At 44.8% G+C, this 16,525-nt stretch overlaps 1 protein-coding gene across 6 annotated transcripts in view; it reads left to right on the top strand.

The window, feature by feature from the left end:
* The window catches only part of UBOX5 (U-box domain containing 5), a 48,035-nt gene extending 33,089 nt beyond the window's left edge, over positions 1-14,946 (top strand). For 4 of the 6 annotated variants that reach the window (XM_055432532.2, XM_055432518.2, XM_055432525.2 and 1 more), the window contains 4 exons: positions 5,886-5,980; positions 7,168-8,356; positions 11,642-11,803; positions 14,203-14,946. In XM_055432532.2, coding sequence (XP_055288507.1) covers positions 5,927-5,980; positions 7,168-8,356; positions 11,642-11,803; positions 14,203-14,411 — 1,614 coding nt within the window. In that variant the 5' untranslated portion in view covers positions 5,886-5,926 and the 3' untranslated portion in view covers positions 14,412-14,946. Of the gene's footprint in view, positions 1-5,885; positions 5,981-7,167; positions 8,357-11,641; positions 11,804-13,469; positions 13,539-14,202 lie in introns of all 6 variants that reach the window. The other 2 variants (XM_055432540.2, XM_055432547.2) reach the window with 2 other exon arrangements.
* The last annotated feature ends 1,579 nt before the right edge of the window (positions 14,947-16,525 follow it).

The following is a 16,525-nucleotide window of genomic DNA, read 5'->3' as shown; positions in this document are numbered from 1 at the left end:
GCAAATTAAAACTACAATGAAACTCCTCACTCCAGTCAGAATGGCTATCATCAAAAAATCCACAAGCAACAAATGCTGGAGAGGGTGTGGTGAGAAGGGGACCCTCCTGCACTGTTGGTGGGAATATAAATTGGTGCAGCCACTTGGAGGTTCCTTAAAAAACTAAAAATGGAGCTATCACATGACCCTGCAATCCCACTCCTGGGCATATATCCAGAGAGAAACATGGCCCGAAAAGATACATGCACCCTAATGTTCATTGCAGCACTCTTTACAATAGTCAAGACATGGAAGCAACCTAAATGTCCATCGACAGAGGAATGGATAAAGAAGATGTGATACATATATACAATGGAATATTACTCAGCCATTAAAAAATGAAATAAGGCCATTTGTAGCAACATGGATGGACCTAGAGTGTCATACTGAGCGAAGTAAGTCAGACAGAGAAGGAGAAATATCCTATGATACCCCCTGTGTGTGGAATCTAAAAAGAACTGATACAAATGAACTTACTTACAAAACAGACTCACAGACTTAGAAAACGAACTTACAGTTGCTGTGGGGGAAGGGATAGCTAGGGACTTTGGGATGGTCATGTTATATTTATATATTATGAATATATGTTATATATGTTATATTTAAAATGGATAACCAACAAAGACCTGTTGTATAGCATATGGAGCTTTGCTCAATGTTATGTGGCAGCCTGTGGGGGAGAGGGTTTTGGAGGAGAATGGATAGATGCCTATGTATGACTGTTTACCTGAAACTACCACAGTGTTGTTAATCAGCTGTACCCCAACACAAAATACTTTTGGTGTTAAAAAATACTTAAACAAACAAACCCTAGTGGCCTCTTCTAAGTCATTTTGTGTATGTGCTTCCCTAGCCAGAGTTGTGTGTTTGGTACTAGAGGGTCTTGGTCTAATGACTCATGGGAAGAGTGAGCCTTGTGTTTGCTGAGATACAGTTCAGATAACTCTTTTAAATTACTGCACTGATTGGAGGGGCCATCAGATTCTCTACTTTCAGGTATCTGAAGTGAAATTTTTTTAAGTTATGTGATAGCAAAAGTTTGAAAGCCCTTGTCCTTTTCATCCTGGTCATCTCTCAAGTCCAATCACAAGAACAGGTATCTGGTGATAGCCAAGCCACAGGGTAAAGGCAAAGGGCAGTTGTCCTGAGGGTAGTCAAATCTGAGCAACTCCATCTCATGCTACCATTTACTACATTGGGTACTCAAATAAGTTTTGAAAACTTTTCCATTTATCTTAATATTCACAGGAAAGCTCCTCATCATGACTCTAAGAAGACCCCTACCCAGCTTCTTCTGATTCTGACATTTGCACTTTCAGATAAATAAATATCATGATAGGAAAAATAAATCAAAGTTAAAGACCACAGTGTGAAATGTCTAAGAAGGTAACAAGAGATAGGAGGAATGTATATCTTAGTGGAATCAGTGCCTTCCTCTAATAAATCAAATCAGTACCTCAGTGGGGAACATTGTTACCTCTGCCAGAGTTTGTTTTTTTCTCTGAAAGTCAGAGAAAAGACCTAAGATGTGAACTGTGGGGATAGAGATGATTGCCTTTGTCTTACTAATAGGAAACACTTCTCAGTATTTTGATATTATAACACGGTTTCTATCTGTATTTTTTCTTACCAAAGCCGTCTTCTATCAGGGCAAAGAAGGGAGGAGACAAGTGCTTGTGGCATTGAAAAGAAAACCCTCACAAATGCTGGAGCTGGCCAACTTCACCAATTTACCTAGGACCAGCTTAGTTCTGCACTTGAAAATTGGTCCTGTCACCATCTGTTGATATCATATTATCTATTTTCCTTTGGCAGATCTTAGGCTTGCTTTCTTAGGAGAAATGTTTTGTTTCCTTGGTCTGGACTATATAATCATTTATAATTATATATAATCACGCTTCAGTCGTATTCGACTGTCTGACCCTGTGGACTGCAGCCTGCCAAACTTCTCTGTCCATGGGATTCTCCAGCCAAGAATACTGGAGAGGATTGCCATGCCCCCCAAGGGGATTTTCCTGACCGTGAGATCGAACCCAGGTCTCTTACGTAATTTGCATTGGTAGATGGGTTCTTTACCACTAGTGTCACCTGGGAAGCCCTATCTAATCATTTTAATACTTCTATATTAAACTAAGTGGCTAATTTTTCATTTAAAATAAAACAAAAAGTTAACAAGAAGTCACTGCCCTACTTGGGTGGGAGAACTGAAGGAAATGCTTCTCTAAATGAGTTCTAGTTTCCTGACCAAAAGGAGGTACATACAAGGGCCCTGAGAATACTTGAAGATGTAATTCCTTAGATACTAATTTTTGAGTTATTATGGAGAACAAAGACATTAAAAGCCTGGAAACATTAAAATAATCTTCCAGAAAAGGAGTTCTGTCAACTGTCCGTGTTGATTCCAGGACAGATTCTAGAAGACTGGCAAAGAGACAGCATGTGTGCCTCCAAAAATGAGAAGAACAAGGAGTTTTCAGCACAGGTTCTGAACAAAGACTGGGAGACTTTAGGCCAAGGATTTTCTACTCCATCAGATTCATCTTTCTCTTTTAATAATACATATTTTGTAATGTACAGTCCTGAATTTAAAGTCAAAGATAATATAACCTTGCTATGTAGTTGTAAAACAAACACATATGTGTGCACACAAAAGACTTAATAGTAATTTAAAGTAGAAATTTTATTTTTTTTATTTTTTATTTTTTTTAAAGTAGAAATTTTAAAGTGTGAAAATTTATTCTCATGTGTGAATGTTTGGATATGACCATACTGGAAGACATAAAGGAGTAATCAAGGGAATTCCTTTGTGGCTCAGTGGTTAGGACTTGGCTCTTTCACTGCCTGGGCACAGGTTCTATCCCTGGGGAACTAAGATCCCACAAGCCTCGTGGCATGGCCAAAAAGTAATCAAAAGCTTTTACCCACATATAGAATCATCTCGAATGCAGACTGCTAAAATGTGGACTGTCGGATATATTAGCATTTCTCTCAATGATGTGGTTTTCAGAAGTGAACTCCTCTTGGTAAAAACCTGAAGTAAATGAAGTATGATCTTCCTATAATTTACATGGAAGTTCCCTTCTTAGAAAATTCTTGTATTAAAACCATGTTAAAAAATATTTTGTGTTCATATGTGGAACAGACATAGGGGATAGGCTGAGATAACAAACCTTCAAAAGTCTCATGGCAGAACTTCATTGTGCAGAAGCTGCTCACTAAAATGTTGCAGAATGCCCAGTGTGCCTGGCCTCTGCGAGCAGCACCTACTGAGCACGACAACACAAAGACCGCAGAGTATGGCCCTGTCTCTACCGGGAGTTTTTCATGGCCTTGTCTGTTAGATGGAAAAGCATGGAATGGCTGGCCTTTCCAAGGAGTTCAGATCCATTGGAGAGGCTTGTCACTGGGAGGGATGTTTCTAATGGCTTCCCTGCTTCTCTATAGAGAATATAACAAAGGCTGTTGGACATTAGTCATTTTCTTTCTTTCAGTTTTATTGAGCTATAATTGACATATGACATTGTATAGTTCAAGGTGTATAAGTTTAAGGTGTACAAGCTTAGCTAATATCTGTCACCTCATGTAGTTACATTTTTGTGTGTGTATTGAGAAGAAAGGCAATGCCAAAGAATGTTCAAACTACCGTACAATTGCACTCATCTCACACGCTAGTAAAGTCATGCTCAAAATTCTCCAAGCCAGGCTTCAGCAATATGTGAACCGTGAACTCCCAGATGTTCAAGCAGGTTTTAGAAAAGGCAGAGGCACCAGAGATCAAATTGCCAACATCCGCTGGATCAGGGAGAAAGCAAGAGAGTTCCAGAAAAACATCTATTTCTGCTTCATTGACTATGCCAAAGCCTTTGACTGTGTGGATCACAATAAACTGTGGAACATTCTGAAAGAGATGGGAATCCCAGACCACCTGACCTGCCTCTTGAGAAACCTGTATGCAGGTCAGGAAGCAACAGTCAGAACTGTACATGGAACAACAGACTAGTTCCAAATAGGAAAAGGAGTGCGTCAAGGCTGTATATTGTCACCTTGCCTATTTAACTTATATGCAGAGTACATCATGAGGAACGCTGGGCTGGGAGAAGCACAAGCTGGAATCAAGATTGCTGGGAGAAATATCAAAAATCTCAGATATGCAGATGACACTACCCTTATGGCAGAAAGTGAAGAGGAACTCAAAAGCCTCTTGTTGAAAGTGAAAGAGGAGAGTGAAAAGATTGGCTTGAAGCTCAACATTCAGAGAACAAAGATCATGGCATCTGGTCCCATCACTTCATGGGAAATAGATGGAAAAACAGTGGAAACAGTGTCAGACTTTATTTTTGGGGGCTCCAAAATCACTGCAGATGCTGATTGCAGCCATGAAATTAAAAGACGCTTACTCCTTGGAAGGAAAGTTATGACCAACCTTGATAATATATTGAAAAGCAGAGACATTACTTTGCCAACAAAGGTCCGTCTAGTCAAGGCTATGGTTTTTCCTGTGGTCATGTATGGATGTGAGAGTTGGACTGTGAAGAAAGCTGATCGCCAAAGAATTGATGCTTTTGAACTGTGGTGTTGGAGAAGACTCTTGAGAGTCCCTTGTACCGCCAGGAGATCCAACCAGTCCATTCTAAGGGAGATCAATCCTGGGTGTTCATTGGAAGGACTGATGCTAAAGCTGAAACTCCAATACTTTGGCCACCTCATGCGACGAGTTGACTCACTGGAAAAGACTCTGATGCTGGGAAAGGTTGGGGGCGGGAGGAGAAGGGGATGAGGGAGAATGAGATGGCTGGATGGCATCACCGACTCTGTGGACATGAGTTTGAGTGAACTCTGGGAGTTGGTGATGGACAGGGAGGCCTGGCGTGCTGTGATTCATGGGGTCGCGGAGAGTCGGACACAACTGAGCAACTGAACTGAACTGAACTGATTGAGAACTTTTAAGATCTGCTGTCTTGGGAGCTTTCATATATGCAAAGGGTATTGTTAACTGTAGTCACCATGCTGTATGTTACATCCCCAGAACTTACTTATCGTTTAAGTAGAAGTTTGTACTTTTTGACCCCTTCATCCATTTCCCTTTCCTTGGATATTGGTCATCAAAATGACTACAGTTGACCCTTGAACAGCACAGGCTTGAACTGTGCAGGTTCACTTATATATGGATTTTCTTCACTAAATATATACCACAGTACCACACAATTTGAGGTTGGTTGAATTCACTTATGTGGAACCATCAACACGGAGGGCAGACTATAAAGTTATATGTGGATTTTCAACAGTTGTGTGGAATTTAATCCCTGCCTTGTTCAAGGATCAGTTGGATTTAAACTAGATGTTCTTTTAAGATGTTTTTCAACTCTAAGATTTTCTGTTTCTCAATAATAATATTTTTTACTCTTCTAATTATTTTCACTTTAATAAAACGTTACTGCATTAACAAGTGTTAAATGAAAGATGCATAGCACCACTGTGATTATTTTCTGTGACCCTTTTCATTCTAAACCTTCCGGCTAAGTAGTCCTCTTTTTACTTTGAGCTCATCTACTTTTGACCCTCCCTTTCCTGTTGGGAGCACCTTGCAGAACTGATAGGCCCTTGCCTCCACTGGGGCTTTAGAACAACTGTCAGCCAGAGAACCAAACCACACAATCTGCAGAAGAAATCTCCCTTGTAATCATCGCATGTTGTATAGAAAGAGGATAAGTATAGACCATGAGAGTGTATGTTTGTTAAATTTTTGTTGTTATTCTGTTTAACTTTCATCTCTTAGTAGTCAACTCCTAAGAGTTTAGATTTGAATTTTAACTTGTCTAATACTAAGTTTTATTTTTTCATTTAAGGCTATTTCTGATGCTTGGAAGCTATCCTTTCAGCCATAAAGATGGTAATAAATCTTTGCCTCCCGCAGTTCAGACCAAGAATTTACTGCAACAAGGTAAACAGAACAAGTATATACACATAAATAAATGACATCTGTTTTTCATGTTTTCACCCATTTCTTGCCTTGTATATGCAGACGATTCAGGCTTAATGTGCTTTCACCCTCATTGTTTTAGAGTCTACCAGATGGTATTTAGGTAAGCATGGGTCAGGCTGCACCTCTAAAGTCAGACAGCACTGTTACAAGCTGCGTTCTGACTCCTTTTGTGGAGGGTTCTCTTCTCTCCAGTTCTCATCAATTTATCATTGATGATAAATTTTAATTTCACTCAAGGTCAGAGTGAAGGTAGAAATTCTGTCGCTGCTGTTTTTGCTAACTTCTCATGCTAGAAATAATGGCTTATATTTGTTATATGGATTCCTTGTGCTTTATTATTTGAATTAAGCTGCCTCCCCTTTTGTGCAAAGGACGGTATGTTTCCACAGTTCAGAGCATGGAGTAAGGAAACTCCAAGGGGAGAATTGAACTTCTCCCCAGTTTGGAATTTCTGCATGTAGCACATTATTTCAGGTTCCCAGATTATTAAGCTGACTCCTTCAGACAATGATACCTTAAAATTTCCATTGGTTATGACAAGTCTTGGAAATATTAAGAGGGAGAAAAAGCTACTCATAGTCTCACCCTTAGCACATTCACTGTTTTAAATTTCCCATAGTCTTTTGTGGTCCTTGTTCCTATGCAAATTTTTTTCCCCCAAGTTTCATCATTCAAAGATTTACAAGAAGCTCCTTTGTTGTGCCTTCCTGGGGAAACTGTTATAATTGAATAGAGTCCAAATACAAAATTGGAAACTTCACTGAACATCTTCATTTCCCCCTAAATCTGTACATTTTCATCCTCTGAAATTTAAAAATAATATTTAAAAAAATTGTATATCTGCTGCTTATTCATAGAGAAGTTATTTTGAAGGGATTTTGGTTGGTTAGGCAGAATTTTGTTGCTCATATTTTAAGGATGGGCAGTATTTAGGGGCACAGTTGCCTTCAGCCTTTTGTCTGATCTTGGATGCATGCCAAAAAAAGAAAAAGAAAACCCAGGAAAATTTGATATAATAGAGGAAATTTCAAATGAGGACCTTCAGATTTTCTTTAGAGTTTTACTAGAAGTGACAGGTTCTTGAAAACTCACCTTGATTTAGAGCTCTTCAAATCAATGTGTCTCATTTTTGTCATTAAATCTAGATATCAGCTGATGGCTATGAAGTAGAAAATCTCATCTCTGAAGACCTCACGAAGAGAAGTCATGGTTTTAGGACAGAGTATTTCATTAAGCCACCGGTCTATGTGACAGTTTCCTTTCCCTTCAATGTGGAAATCTGTAGGATTAACATAGATCTCTCAGCTGGGGGAGGCCAGAATGTCACTGGCCTGGAAATGTACACATCTGCCTTATCCAGCAGAGCATCTTGGAATACCCCTGATTGCCGGACCCCAGGCCCAGATGAGCCATCCATTCCAGACAAGGAAGCGTTCACTTTGGTGGGCAAAGTCTTGTTGAAAAACCAGAGCCAAGTGGTGTTTAGCCACAGGGGCTTCAAGGCCAGGCCACCTTTCGGCCCAATGGAAGCCACGCTCCCTTCCCCTGCTGTGGTGGCCCAAGAGCTCTGGAATAAAGGGGCTCTTTCTCTTAGTCATGTGGCCCATCTCAAGATCTGTATCACCCATGTGACAGGTGGTGGTATCCCTTGTATCAGGAGGTTGGAGGTATGGGGTCAGCCAGCCAAAACCTGCTCTCAGGAAGTGATAGACAGTGTCCTGCTGGTTGCCTCAGAGAGCCTCCCTCAGGACTTGTCTTTACATGCCCCAGCGTTGCCCATGGAGAGTGACTGTGATTCTGGAGGCCAGTCTGAGGGCCAGCAGGCCCCCTCTAGCCTACAGGAGCTGGCTGAGGTAATTCGGGATATACCTGAAGAGTTCTTAGATCCCATCACCCTGGAGATCATGCCTTTCCCCATGCTGCTGCCCTCAGGCAAGGTCATTGACCAGAGCACGCTAGAGAAGTGTAACCGCAGTGAAGCCACATGGGGCCGAGTGCCCAGTGACCCTTTCACAGGAGTAGCCTTTACTCCACACTCCCAGCCCCTGCCTCACCCCTCCTTGAAGGCGCGGATCGACCATTTCCTGCTCCAGCACTCCATCCCTGGCTGCTACCTGCTCGGGAGAGCACAGACTGCATTGGCAGTGACCCCTTCTTCCATTGCTCTGCCCTCTCGGAAAAGGAAGATGGAGCAGGCCGAACATGGCCCAGACAGTAGCCTTGGCTTAAATGCTTCCTGTCTTTCTACCACAAGCCTTCTGGTCTCACCCTCTACCTCAGAGCACACTGCTAAGAAAATGAAAGCTGCCAATGAGCTCATGGATTGTTCATCAGGTAATCCCCTTTCCTGTGTCCAAGCCCATTGTTGTCTCTACTCCTCCTGGGTGACTCTTGGCACTGGCACTTTGTTTTGTGCTTTGCCAGCTTAAATTATACCAAAATTTACTAGTTTAAAGAATCCCACATTTATTATAGCTTCTCCCTCAGGGATCCAGGCATCGCTTAGCTAGATTGTCTGCTTTAGGGTGTCTCAAGGCTGCTATCAAAGTATTGGCAGGGCTGCAGCCATCTCAAGGGAAGGATTAAGTTCCTTGCTGAACTGTTGCGCTGCGGACTTCACTTCCTTTTTGTCTGGTGGCTGGATTCTGCCCTCAATTCCGTGCCACGTGGGCTTCTCAAGGGCAGCAAACAACATGGTAGCTATATAAACCAGCATGTGCAAATAAATGGAAGTCAGTCTTGTAGAAGCTAATCACAGAGTGACATCACTTTTATTGTATTCTGTAGGAAGCAAGCCACTGAATCCAGTTCACACTCAAAGGACATGAGGATCAGAGTTGGTGTTCACTGGGGGCTTCAGACACTTTCCCACACCAGTGATTCCTATTTTATTCATTGTTTTTACCCAAGATTGAATTTTGTCTGATACCTTTTCAATGTCAGTAGAGATGATATTATGATTTTTTGTCATTAGATCTTTTAATGCAGTAAAGTGATTGATTTTGTGCCACATTCTTACTCACATCCTTGTACATGCTCAGTCAAGTCTGACTCTTTGCAACCCCATGGACTGTAGCCCACCAGGCTCCCCGTCCATGAAATTTTCCAGGCAAGAATACTGGAGTAGGTTGTGATTTCCTACTCCAAAGGATCCTCCTGACCCAGGGGTCAAACCCACGTCTCCTAAGTCTCCTGCATTGGCCTGTGAATTCTTTTCCACTGTGTCACCTAGCTGGAATCAAGATTGCCAGGAGAAATCTTCAACTTCAGATAGGCAGATGATATCACTCTAATGGCAGAAAGTGAAGAACTAAAGAGCCTCTTGATGAGGGTAAAAGAAAGAGTGAAAAACTGGCTTAAAACTCAACATTCAAAAAAATAATTTCATGGCATCAGGTTCCATCATTTCATGGCATATTTGTATATCTTTTGAGGGGGAAAAAGTGGAAACAGTGGTAGATTTTATCTTCTTGGACTCCAGAATCACTGTAGATGGTGACTACAGTCAAAATTAAAAGATGCTTGCTGCTTGGGAGAAAAGCTATGACAGACCTTGACAGCATATTAAAAAGCAGAGACATCACTTTGCCAACAAAGATCCATATAGTCATAGCTATAGTTTTTTCAGTAGTCATGTATGGGTGCGAGAGTTGGACCATAAAAAAAGCTGAGTGCCGAGGAATTGATACTTTCAAATTGTGATGCTGGAGAAGACTTTTTCGAATCCCTTGGACAGCAAGAAGATCAAAGCAGTCAATCCTAAAGGAAATCAACCCTGAATATTCATTGGAAGGACTGAGGCTGAAGCTGAAACTCCAATCCTTTGGCCTGATGCAAAAAGCCAACTCATTAGAAAAGACTCTGATGCTGGGAAAGATTGAGGGCAGGAGAAGAGGGCAACAGAGAATGAGATGGTTGGATGGCATCACCAACTCAATGGACATAAGTTTGAGCAAACTATGTGAGATACTGAAGGACAGGGAAACCTGGCGTGCTGCAGTCCATGGGATCACAAAGAGTTGGACACGACTTAGCAACTGAACAACAACGATAATGCAGTAAAGTATACTTCTTAATATTGAACTATTATATTCCTGTAAGAAAATTTGTTCATGCATCTTTTAGTGTACTTCTTGGTTCTGTTTGCTAGTGTTTTTATTTAGGATTTTTGCATTCATTAATGAGATTGAACTGCAGTTGGGTGTGTGTGTGTACAAGTGCACACCATCTTTGGTCAGGTTTTGGTTTCGATGATTTGTTCATAAGAATTAGGAAATTCTCCTTTTCTAAACTCTGGAACAACTTAATAGTTTTAGAATCATTTACACTTTGCATTTTGGTAAAATTCCCCTGTGTTTGTCAGTGCTTGGTGGTGCTTTTGGAGAAAGTTCTGACAACTTTTTTTTCCCTTAAGAAAACTAGTCCGTTTAGAATTTACCATTCTTTAAAGTTCCTCTCTTAGTCTAAAAGGGTTATTCAGATCATAACTTAAAGATTACATCTGTATCTTCTCTGACTTTGAGTGTAAATTTTAGTTAACAAGACCCCCAAAAACTCCTGGAAGCATCTGAGGTACAGTGGGGCAAGATGAAGAGAAAGGTGCTTAGACCTTGATGTTTGTGGAAGTCTCCATTGGTGTTAGCCTCAAGAGATCTGTTGGTGACACAGGAGCATGCTGACTAGTTCTCCTTCAAGGCCTCAGGCCGATATCCTATATCCTACATACTGTAGAACAAACATTCCACTCCCTACTTTGGGGTACTTTTAGGGTACCACTTTGGGGAATCCTGCTATCTGGCAAATCTCTGGGGTTCTTTTTTGGGCAGCTGTCCCCATCCTCTGCTGCCTTCACCCTTAGGCCATATCCAGAGAAGGCCCTCTAGATAGTGAAATGGGTAGAGAGGTCTTCATTATTCCACTCAATAATAACTGCTTTGCTTTACCTAAGGAGGCGAGAAGATTCGAACACCGAGAGAGTGCAGGCCAGTGGCCCTGCCCTGCAGAGCTGAGGAACTAGCAGATGGGAACGAACAGACTAAGGCTGTTGAGGAGGGAGTGGGGGCAAGGAGCAAAGGCTGGGCATTTGCTTACCCCAGTTATTTCCTTGGCAGGTAGGGACGCCTTCAGAAAGTAGGGTGCAGTTCTGCAGGTGAGCCACTAGGTGGCCCGGGCCTGCCCAGTAATTTGTACAGGAGGAGGAAAGCTGGCAAAGAGCCCAGGAATCCTGAAAGCAATGTGAGATGGGTAAGAACTGCCAGGAACCCCAGGGCTTTACCTCTTGGTATCCTGTTATCACAGTCTATTAGTGGAAACTAAGGAGGACTTTCTTTATGTTTGTGTCTATTTGAAGTTAAAAGTACCATTCTGTGGGACTTCCCTGGCAGTCTAATGGTTAGGACTCCACAGTTGCACTGCAGGGCTCACATGTTCTATCCCTGGTCGAGGAACTGAGATCCCTCACACTGTGCGGCTTGGCCAAAGACAAATACATAAATAAAATGAGAATGTTTAAAAAAGAAGAAGAAACACTGTTTTGTGGTCTTCAGAGGACTTTGTGTTTTGGTTTTCTCTTTTGCCAGAACTCTCTCTGAATATTGTGGTCTGTGTATCTCTTAACAGGCCCAGTGTCCCATGAGCAAAAACTGTCACAAAGCTTGGAAATTGCCTTGACATCAACCCTTGGCTCCATGCCCTCCTTCACAGCTCGGCTGACCAGGGGACAGCTCCAGCACCTCAGCACAAGAGGGAGCAGTACTTCCTGGAGGCCTGGCACCAGCTCGGGTAAGAGGGGCCCTGTCCATCTCCTCAGACCCTGGAACAGAATGCTGGGCCATGCCTGTTGGACTCTGTGGACCTCCACACCCAGGCTCCCCTAGTTCCAACAGCCAGGCAGTTCCTTTTCTAGGGGGAATTGAGGGGTTGCCTATGAAGTGTAACTCTTCACAGGAAAGAATTTCTTTATTTAATTCTTAGTAATTCTGTGGTGTTGGGACTTGGTGATTTTGGTAAGATCTAATGTTAATTACTCTGTTCTGAGGACATTTGTTTGTTTCTTCCTTTTTGCTTGTTTTTTTTTTTAATGTAGTCTGTCTCCCGTCTTGCGTCTGTGGTACTTTATGTAAATGTGGAGAGTGATTTCTAGTTGAGTATGTCTTCTTCATCCCTCCCTATTAACCAACATCTTAGAATAGTGGTAGCTTACTGATTCAAGTTTTGCCTAAAATGAACTTGGGACCGCAGTGGACGATAGACTCAGTCAGGATACAAAGCAGGAGAACCTGGAGCATTTTTTACAAGGTGAAATCTGGTGGGGCTAATGATAAGGTGTACATTTTCTTTCTCTTGCCTGTCTAAACTGAGTCTGTTCTCATTGCCTGGATCCCAGGCCAACTTACCTTTTCTGCCTCTTGCCCCCACCTCCCTGTTTCTCTGATTATGTTTGCATCCTGATCATTCCCAGAACCTGTCTCATCCAGGTGACCAGCAGTTTCCATGACCCCAGATTCGATGGTCACTTACCTTCTTGGCAGCATTTATTGTGGCTAACCTCTCCGTCCTTCCTGAAACACCTTCTGTCTTGGCCTTCCCCATGTTATGCTCTTTTTCTCCAATTTTCAACAGTATGTCTTCAGTTTCCATTGCTGATTCTTTCTTCTCTTCCAGACTCTGGGCTTGGACCCTCTTCGCTATGCTCTCTGTCACTCTGAGAGCCCACTTGGCCAGTGCCTGCCCGTGTTCATGTATAGCTCCTGCCTCTTCTTGGAACTCAGACCCTGACCTCCCTTACAGCTACTTGGCACCCCTATAGGGGAAACTCATGGATATCTTAAGTGAATTTCTAACTCAGAACTGCAGGCGCCTCCAAAGATTGTCCTCCAAAGCGCCCCCATCATCCAATCACTGGTAAAGAGCAAGCATCTTCTACCCCGTGGTCAAGCCCATAACATGGGAGGTCATCCTTGGTTTCCGTCAACATTCCTGACGTTCTGTTCATCAAGTCCTTTTTACACTCCTCCAAAGTAGATCTCAGGGAGGTCCTCTCTGCTCCATCACTCTCGCTGCCACCTTGGCCCTGGCTCCTGCACTGCTCCCCCAGATTCCTGTAGCAGCGTTTGCTGCTCCTCCGCAGCGCCCTCACCCTGCCCGTCCTCTCACAGGAGCCTTCAGGATCTTCTTATAAGGTCAGCCAGATCATGATATTCCACTTCTTAGAATTCTTCCAAGATATCCTGTTTAACTTGGAATAGAGTAGAAATTGCTGCCTGTGAGGTCTTGCGTGTTCTGCCATACTTTCGAAGCCGCACTCTTTCGCATCACACCTCTGTCTTTTCTGTTTCTTTAATGGACCAGCCTCTCTTTGTACTTGGTGTCTCTTTCACTCATGAATGGCTGGCTCCCTTTCATTCTTATGGCTCTTCACTCAAGAGGCCATCCTTGTCCTTTCCAGGTGGGTGTGGATTGATGGAGAGAGAGCAGCAACCCTAGGCAAGGACCATGAGAGAAGGAAGAGCGGCAGGTATAGCTTGGGGAGGAGGGGTAGCAGGATCTGCCCACTGTGGCCTTCATTCAGGAAACCTTTTGGGAAGCATGAAGGAGAGAGCCTGAAGCACAAGAAGGGGGCTGACGGACGGGTTGGGAGGGGAGCTGCTGTGATGCAGGGCCAGGTTCAGCAGGCAGGTCTGCCACAGACAGATCTCAGCCCTGCCCCTCTGGTGACCTCCGTCCCCTCTTGACCTGCTCAGCCTGGCTATATCACACCATATTTTGCTTTTTCCTCTGCTTGTCACATCTCACCTTTCCTGCAGTTTATCAGGGTTGTCAGGGTGAGCATGTGCCTTGCTCTGACCTTGGCAGCCTATCCAGGGGAAAGTCCATCTTGCTGGAGAGCCACAGGCAGGGCCCAGTGCTGCCCAGCAGCCCTCCAAAGCCAGCTTTTCTTGAGCATTCATTGCAGCACTGATGATCAAGAGGAGGCTCCCCAGATTCTCAGGCTCCCTAGAACCCTTTCCTCGCTGATCAGTCAGGCGTGACCTAGGGACAGAGGAAGCCAGGCTACTGCAGGGGTGCAGGGTATAGAAGCTTCTTATTCTACTCCAGGCACATGCCCTGCCTCCCAGATAGAGTCTGGACCAGGGACCACTTTACCTAACCCTGGTCTGTTTTCCTCCCTGATTCACCAGAGCAGTCTGGGAGCAGCCTGGGCCCTGAATGCACATCCTGCAAAAGAGTGTTCTCTCCCTACTTCAAAAGGGAGTCTGCATACCAGCTTCCCTGTGGTCACCTCCTGTGCCGGCCCTGCCTGAGTGAGAAGCAGCGCTCCCTGGCCATGACATGCACAGCCTGCCAGCAGCCATTCGCCAGCCAGGACATTCTCCGGGTTCACTTCTGAGTGACCAGCCTCAACCTGAGAAGACCCATCGCTGGGAAGAGCTGAGGAGGAGTGATTGGGGGGTTCAGAGCTCCTGAGGTCTGGCCTGGTCCCAGGCATAGGGTGCGGGGTTGCTCTGCTTTCTCCAGGGCTTTCCCTTCGTCTCCCCCCACAGTGAAGCACGCGGGCCTGCGGAGTGAGGGGTGGGGAGAGGGCCCTCCACACCCACTCAAGTGGCAGTAGGATAGCAAAGCCATAGTTTGGGCTGGGAGGGATGGGGGAGATGTCCCTGCCCTCCAGTGCCTGCCTGCCAGCACCCCTGCCAGAGCCCAGGGTCTGCTGGAGCCAGCCCCGCGCTCTGAGCCACACTCTCTGCACACACGTCTCACCCTCCAAGGCAGATGTGAGTGTGGCTGTGGATCTCAGAGAGAGCCTCCACCTTCAGTGTCACCCACAAGTGGAGCGCGGCGAGGATCTGTGGAGTGAATGACTCAGCCCCTCTGACTGGCAAACCACTCTGCGCCTTAATAAAGCGATGGTTGACGTCTGCCATGGACTTGCTCTTGTCTGTGTCGTCATACTCTTGTCCCCCACTGCACCCACACAGGAGTGGGACTGAGCAGTCACTGCAGCCCTGTTGGACTGTGATGTGGGTCAGTGACCTGAAGGGACAGGTACCTCTGATGCAGGAGGGTCTGTGGGTGGACATGCACGCCGATGGAGAGGGCTGAGCAGCCCCCTCGGTGGGTGACCCTGGCTTAGCTGCGCATTGGCAGAGCTGCACTGCACTCTGAGGGGGGAGGTACCTTTTCTGTGTGGGACCTATTTGAGAAAAGTTACTTGTTTACAGACTGCATCTTTTTTTTTTTCCATTCAAAATTTTGTTTCATAGAAAATACATATTCCTACAACTGTTTACTGTATGGAGTAGGTCCTCGTCATGGAAGAATATCAGTAAGGATATACAGTGTGCTATTCTCTGTTCCCTTCTGTGCATGTTGGGGAAGGAGGAGCCGAGAAGCGATGCTTCTTATTTTGTATTTGAGATTTCATCACGAGCACCTGTGGACAGGCATGGGGGCTCTCAAGCCACTCAGGGTCTTGAGCCACTTGATCTCCCCAACTCCCACAGGCCTGCTGCCTCCACTTTGCTCTAGGGGGACCCCCATGGGAGGAGGCCTGCATTCTCACTAGCTTCTGTGCTTTGAACACAGGGCAGAGAGAACTATACTCCTTAGACTAATGGGGGAAGGAGGAAGCTTATTAAAAATTCCATTCTTGGACTCCATGTCTAAGACTCTAGAGAGAGATGGGGTTGGGGTTACAGAACGTGTTTTTAAGGTGTGTATGTCCACAAAGGTGGCTGCAGAGAGGCAATCCCACCCTCCCCTCTGCCTCCTGGTGACACTTCCCTTGACCCCTCACATGACTGTGAGACTCCAGGGTCTACTTTGGTGGGCTTTCCTCTTGGCTGGTGAGGCTCCTGTGTGTCCTTTGGCTTTAAATGTCTGAAACACTCCAGATTCTTTCCTTATCTTCCTTGTGTGTTTGTATTCTAGGAAAAGCTCCACCATTTGTAGCAAAAGCACTGCCTTGGGGAACTAACAGCCTAGTTCTCCAAGAGCAAGTTCACTGTTGAGAGGCCTTCCCTCTGGGGTTTGTCCAGTCTCTCACAACCTGGGAGCCTGCGGAGGCTCCAGCACCGGGTCAGCATAAAGCGCAGAGTGCCCAGATGAGGGCAGAGTTGCCTCCCCTCCTGCAGGGGGTCTGGTGATCTGCATTTTGAACACACTTCTGCTCCCCCGGGAGCTCTGGGGGGAAAGCAGGCATGGGAGCCCCTGTGATGGACAGGTGGAGACACATCCATATCCTTGGAGATGCATCCATTTGTATCTCAAGGAGTCCCCAGAATGAAGTGTTCTTTTCACCATCCTTGCAGAAACACACTGAGTTCCTCTCCCCCAGCAAATGAGGATACCTTCTCTTGCTGCCAGCTAGACTCAAAGGGTAGTTTGTTTCTCACCAGAGCTTGGGGCCAGGCACAAAGCAGCTAACCATCAAACTCAAGGAGGTGGACTCTACTGACAAGACTCAGAACTTCAAAGCCTTGATGTGACCCTTCTGCCCTCTCTCCT

The sequence above is a fragment of the Moschus berezovskii genome, chromosome 15 (assembly GCF_049115385.1).
Source record: "Moschus berezovskii isolate FMDL1 chromosome 15, NW_MosBer_1.0, whole genome shotgun sequence".
In the NCBI taxonomy this organism is placed as follows: Eukaryota; Metazoa; Chordata; class Mammalia; order Artiodactyla; family Moschidae; genus Moschus; species Moschus berezovskii.
Note: the sequence above shows the minus strand (reverse complement) of the source record. Positions and strands in the feature narration are given on the sequence as shown.